General features: G+C 30.3%; 1 protein-coding gene across 1 annotated transcript; it reads right to left on the bottom strand.

Annotated features, from left to right (window-relative positions):
* Positions 1–833: 833 nt before the first annotated feature.
* On the bottom strand, positions 834–3069 carry LOC123660895. Its single transcript, XM_045595917.1, has 2 exons — positions 2773–3069; positions 834–1644 (listed from the first exon to the last, which is right to left on the bottom strand). Exons 1-2 carry the CDS (start codon positions 3067–3069, stop codon positions 871–873), a joined length of 1071 nt encoding a protein of 356 aa, XP_045451873.1. The 3' UTR covers positions 834–870.
* Between the last annotated feature and the right edge of the window lie 4132 nt (positions 3070–7201).

Here is a 7201-nt window from a genome sequence, read left to right as displayed (position 1 = left end):
GACCCTAATAAATTTGCCGAGTCAAACAGGCATTGTTAGACAAATGAGTTCAAAGACATGCGGTGTTAAACATATTATTTAGAGGTGCTTGTTGCGACAGCTTATTTGTACTGTTGTAAATACAATAACTTAATAGGGGTAAACATATTCACTAAATTAACATTACCAAATAACAATTATACTAATAAATATACAAGATTTTTGTTATAATGTTTACAACCTTTTTTTATTAACTTCAATACTTTGAAATTTATAAAATGCAAACATTTTTGTAGGTACTTCATAAGTTTAATGATTTTGAAGTAATATTTTCCACAAAGTTGTTGTTATATTTCTATACATTTAAAATAACAAAAAATATTCGTTACAAACAATTATTTTCTTTTAGAGAAGATTTTTATTTGTGTTCAAATTAACTGGATTGAATAAAAGGTGTAGACATAAAACCTAAACAGCCAAGATTTTAATTTACAAAAAACATTTAAAATCTTAAAACAGTAAAAAAGTAAGAATCTTCGATGTACAGAAATTCGAAGAAATAAAAGATAATTTAAACATAAAACCTTAACTGGCAAGATGTTAATTTACAAAAAACATTTGCCTTGGAGAGTTTAATGTAATTTATTTCTCATTGAAGCGTTTCCTCAAATAAATTACAAGTGTAAAATTCAGAACAACAAAAGCTTAACAACAAAAAGCTCGCGGCTCGCAACATCCGGGCGACCCTTCCAAACTCAGCAGCCTGATTACGGATTTCCGAACAAGAAAAGAAAAACTCAACATGCTTTCTACCAAGTGTTCCAAAACAGACCATTGTAATATCAATGCAAAAAATTAACGAGCACTTCGTGGATTTGAAAAAAAAAACAGTTATGATTCTTTGTCTATATTTTGAATTGAGAATTTTCTAGCTAACAATATATTAACATGGAAGTCAACGTATTCAAAAATATCTGGTTGCGGAGTGTAATGTTTCATGTATAGATAAAAACGAGGATCTTTATGAGGTCTTTGGTCACCATTTGGAGTTGGCGCTGGCGGAGGTGGTGATAACGGAGTTGGCGTTTTCGGAAGCGTATACGGTCCTCTACTCTCTTCTAAATATTGCGGCCTAACTTTCTTCCAAAGAAAAGGTTTCTTGTGCATAGATCCATGATGTGTTGAAAGATGCCGACTATCGGTATGTCTATGTAGAGGAGCTGTCAATTCATACATTTCAGGCAATGAAAGGTACCAGTAATCAGCACCGTCACCAATTATTGGAAATAAGTGTTTATTTGCAAAGCGAGGACGAAATTTCTTTACAAATTCATTGTATTTTCGTTTTAGTCTTTTCATATACTCAGTATAATGAATGGATTTCAGAAGCTTTTCAAAATCTGACAATTCAGTGGAGTTAGATTGTGAGTAAACACCTGCACAAACATATGTTCTCAATAAGTGATGTAATTTGAATACAACGAAGGCTAGCCACTGTCTTGCCTCTTCTTCTAGAATTTTTAAATCATCAGCTCTACTCCTTATACCAAATTCAACAGCTTCTGCAGCCCGTCTTTCACCTCGTTCTGTCACTGTGAATAGCCATTTTCTATACGAACGGTAACAAAACTTTTTTTTCCTGGAATTATGTCCTCGCCAAAGGGCCTACAATGAAATTGCCTTGTTAGTAAATTATCCTCATTAAGTAACATTGATGGTTATTTCATAAAGTTTAACCACTGTGAGAATTTGTTTACTATGTATGGTCAGTGGTCGAATATCATATCCTAGAAACGAATACAGACGAATACAGTGGTCTGATTCAGAGTCAGACTTTACAACTTTGTAAAGGCAAAGAGTTTACAACAAAAATAAATTATTATTTTTTATTATAATTTGTGTTATTCCCAACTACTTGAAATTATTTGAAACATTTTAGGTTAACAATTTTTACCATTAAAGTAAATTTTTTGTACAAAGATTTTTATATCATTTTTTATAACAGTGAAAATATAAATAATCTTGTAAACAATTACAATGCAGAACAGGTAAAACATTGTAATATAACATATTTTTATTGCATAAATGTGATGATTGATTTGTATTAGCCATACAGATGTTTGCTGTGGTCTGGGCGTTTATGTTTGTGTATCCGGAAACTCAGATCGTGCTTCTGAATCCCCGACGCAAGAAAAAATCCAAAACGAATGTACAAAAACTATATTTTTTTTTTGACAGTAATCTAACGTTGCCAATTAAATTAATATTTCATTTTGTTTAAATGAATTAAGTTGTATAACAACAAACTAAATTCTGCATAAAAAATAGAGTGGTAAGGATATTAATTGTCACTTAGGTATGTAAGCCTAAGCCTAGTTGTTCAAATTTGTTTATAATAAATTTAATGTGTAATTATTTACGTAATTTATATTCTTTAACTTTATATTTCCTAACAACTAATAAAACCAAAACAATCCAATAATAAATCTCTGAATAAAAATTATAGTTATCGAGTGTGAATACTATTATTTGTTATTGACCGCAATAACTGCTTGTAATTACCGTTCTTATTGCCCATCACAAGTCGTCAACATTTGACGTGTGTGAATGATCATCAAGCAGTTGGATGGTAGTATTGCGAGCGTGTGTGCGTATGTTTGTGTGTATATGTATGTTTGTGGGTGTACGGAAACACTTCTCTAATATAAATTTAGTTCTTTATATATCTACTTAAAATAATTTTGTCTAAAGTAAGTGTTTAAAAACACAAGTTTTAAAAACAAATTATATAACCTGTATAATCGTTGCAGCACGCGCATAGAATTTTGAATGTTTGTTAGCAACAGCTCTTTTCAAGGCTGCACGGTATGCTTTACGTGCTGTGTGTACTCTGAAAGCACATTGAATAGTAATCGCATTTTTAGACAACCAGGCTATATATTTTCTTATTAAATAGCCACGCGTCATTCGCTGCAATAGCAACACTGCAAGAAATCGCTTCCGTCGTCTACTCTCTGCAAGGTCAGCGTGTTCTTGTAGTTCAACGTAAAACTCTTTAGGTGTTGGTATTAAATGGATCACACTCGCCATGTTAATTTTAAGAATTGGTTTTTTATTAATAGTTTCGAAATCATAAACGTCAAATTAAATAGTCATTCGTTTTAACATTATAATAATTTAGCTGCCAGTGTCATTCGATTAGTAAGTCACGTCGGTTTTATTGTCGAAAAAATTGGTTTGAGTTAGTAAGGTAAAAAATCCGTTATATTTTATTTGGCCTCTAAATTAAGGTGGTGGCTTACGCATTTCATTTTATTTCCCCAAGCAATGATACTAGTTGTTTGAAGAGTTCTCGTTCATACCCTCTCACAGATAGGCTCGTGTGAGACATCCATGAATAATTCAACAATCAAAATGGCAAGGTGTGTATGCCTGTTTATTTATTTTTCGCCGAAATTCACTGGTTATTTCTATAGGTAGGTACATTTTAATATATCACAATGACAAATTTTGGCGTAAGTATTCGTTCAATATAGGTATACAAATTAATTTAGAAAATCGTCGCCACAGTGTCCGTCCTAAGCCATGGAAGTTTACACCCAACACGTTTTCGGAAGAAAATATTTATTTTTGCCTCTTAAGGTTTAGTAAATTGAAATTGAATTAATAGTCTTATTCGGAATAACTTTTTTGAATACCAAAAAAGAAAAGCTATGTAAATAAACATTAATTTCATTAATAGCATCGGGATGGTTGAGGAAAGAGAAATAACTTATTTTTAAACGATACGATGTTCAATGGTGTATTCAAATTGAGAAGGTAAATAAGGATAAAGACTTGAGAGAGCTCAACAAAGGTAATAAGTAGTGACATTAACTGGTAACATTTTTTTTTACACTATAGACTAGTTGAACGTGAAAATAGCATTTCTGGGCAAGAAACCGCCATATTACACACACACACACACACACACACACATATATATATATATATATATATATATATATATATATATAGTCTATATTATAGTTTGTTTCTTAATAATATATATAGTCTTTATTGCAAGTAAGTTTTGAATTATACAAGGAAAAAATTATAAATAAAAACATAAAAAAAAATTCTCAGTCTCATTTAAGCTATTTTATGTGTATCTTCTCTCTATTTTAACACAAATATTATTAATTAACAGTATTAGTAAGTTTATAAGTAATTTTAAACTTTGTTCCGTGTTTTATTATTTTGATTCAAAAAATAACTCAATTATATCAAGCTTAATTTTAATAATAATTAGATTAATATTATAATACCAGCAATACCCGTACAAATAATTCGCACTAAATAAGTAAAAAATATACCGGCCATCAATCATGTTTACGTTTCAAAATTAAAACCGTCATATATATATATATATATATATATATATATATATATATATATATATATATATGTATATATATATATATATATATATATATATATATATATATATATATATAATTTTAATAATTAATTAATTTGCAAAAAAGCAATAGTCAATTTTTTTGTTGTGGATGCCGGTAGAGCAAGCAATTATCTATAAAATGGTATATAATTTATGTGGAATAATTGTGAGGTTTTTTCTAAAAAGGAAGGCAAAAATCTTAAACTTAGCGTATTTATATAATTATATAATAGCTAATAGAATACTACGCAATAAATTTGACAAATGCCTTAATCTACATATAAACTTTTTTTCACTACGTTATCGAAACTAGCATTTTCTCTTTTTTTTAATAACCTCTAAAATCTAAGATTCAGTCTGTAGCATCTCACTGCCGAGTATAGACCTCTTTGTCCATTGTAACAGAAGAAAATAATAAAGAAAATACGTAATTTATATTTGTACTTAAAGATCAATTATTTTCGCAGCAATTTAAATAAAACCCCCACAGGTTCCCCCTGATTGCAGTGACACAAGAAAACCTGTATGCTATATCAGTACAACGTGCTTTCATTTCCACATAGTCTCTTTAATAGAAGTTTTTTCTTGTTCTATAGATATTAACGTTTAATAGATATTATGTTTTAATTTTAATGCAAACCTGACAATGAGAATTTTTCATTTTGGTGCAGTCATTTGAAAGTTATGCGTGTATATTTACAAAAAAAAAAAACAGCCTAAAAAAAGTAGCCCTTATTTATGACAAAGTCACGTTCGATTACTAAAAAAAAAACTGAACTGAAATTTAAGATAATTTAATTTCCCTTAACTGTAACGGGTCTAATTTTTCTTATTTTTATCTGTCTTGAGCGCGCGTTATACCCAAACCACTAAGTTAATTTAAACGAAACTTGGCACTATTTGAATTCATACTACGAGCTGAAATTGAAAAATTGGCATGGCGTTATAGAGAAAAGTAGTGAAGTCAACAGGTACACTTAGCTGTAACTCGTTAACATAATCTATTTTCATTTATTAATTTTTTCGTAAATATTTCAATGTGTTTAATTTGACTGTTTATAAATTACAGAAATAGCGTCAGTATTGAGTTGAAATAACTTTCAAGCTACTAATTTTCCAGTTTCAACCTAGAATGTGCAGAAACCTTGGAACTTAAAGTTAATCTTAGGCTGGTGTGTGAACTTTACCTTAATGGTTTAATATAAGAGGTGATAATCGTGAAAGAAGACACGGATAAAGATAGTTTTATATATTATTATTAAAGGGTATATTATATTGAACTAAGGTTTTGAGGCTTCGCACAAATTTTACTATTACAATCTATATCCACAATCGTTCCCAACAATTATTGATTCCCTTTGATTAAATACCTGATTCGGATGTTGATTACAACATATTACCGTCGCTTTGTAATTTGTTCCCAAATTGGAATGTATCACTGATAAATAACAATGTGACACGTCCGAATAAAGTCATATTGTGTTATTCCCAATTATTTATTGGACAATTCATTTAACTTTAATAACTTTTTAAATTTTGCCTTAAAAATATATATATTTAAGGCTTTATTTTTTAAGAATTGTAGTATGAAGTTAGCAGTTTTAATTATGTGATATGTTTTCTTAAAAGTTATATAGTGTTTCTATGTATTTGCAAGTCGATACTAAGATATATATAGGCAGAAGCAGTGTAAGGCGTGGGTACTTTGAGCCACCGCCCACGGTCTCGCGGTGTAAAGGGCCTCGCGCCTCACAGCCGGAAAATAAATTTCATAAAGTATGGAAAATCCAAAATTACACGCCATTAGGTTTTACTTATATATGTATGTTAAAAATATTAGAATTAACTTTCCACCTAAAAATATTCCACTCATTGGCGCACAATATGAATGATTTCTTGTTGTCACTGGAACGATTGGAGACTATTTGACTAATGCAATACTAGGAGAGCTAGAGAAAAAATAACTTAGATATTCAGAATTGTCGTGGCCAAGGATACGATAATGTTTCAGATATGGTAGGCATAAATAGTGGAGCTAAAACTCGAATATTAAATATAAATCCCAGGGCGTTTTTCACATCTTGCGGTTGTCATAGCTGGAATCTGTTGTTGGCAGACACAGCAAATCCTTTGGTGGCAGCAAAAATATTTGTTGGTTATATTCAGAAGATATGAAAAGCTGGAAAATAATCAAATATAAATTAAAACTTAGTATAGAGCCTTTATCAGAATAAGGTGGGAAAGCAGAATTAACGCGGCGATAAGGCCGTATTGTTGCAATTTGGTGATGTTGTTGAATGTAAAGAAAACTTAAAGCGCCACGGACGGACACACTCAGTTATTGCGATTCCGTTTTAAACAAAATGTTCAGTTTAGAATTTATCATATAATAACATATGTTGTATGAGCTATTAGCACGTATCAATACCATAAGCAGGTTGTGGGTTCGATTCCCACCCCGAGTCTTGGTGGTCTTTATATATATGTATTATTTATAAGTATGTTTATCGAAAAAAAATTGTAGCTATTCTATTCGGCTGTTACCTATAACACAAACATTAAGTTGCTCACCTTAGGAACAGACGAGCGTGTGTGTATTGTGTAGATATTTATTTATTTATTTATTATATATAAAAAATAATGACACTCTGTACAAGTCAATTTAATCATTGCTCTTGAACATGTGCATACATTTTGTGACCGGATCAAAGAATATCGACAAACTGGATTCGAAAAATGCTTGTCTGACGCTAATCAGCTTATTAGGAAAAGCAGTTATGA

The sequence above is a fragment of the Melitaea cinxia genome, chromosome 16 (genome assembly GCF_905220565.1).
Source record: "Melitaea cinxia chromosome 16, ilMelCinx1.1, whole genome shotgun sequence".
NCBI lineage: Eukaryota > Metazoa > Arthropoda > Insecta > Lepidoptera > Nymphalidae > Melitaea > Melitaea cinxia.
This window is presented reverse-complemented; position numbering and strand designations above follow the sequence as displayed.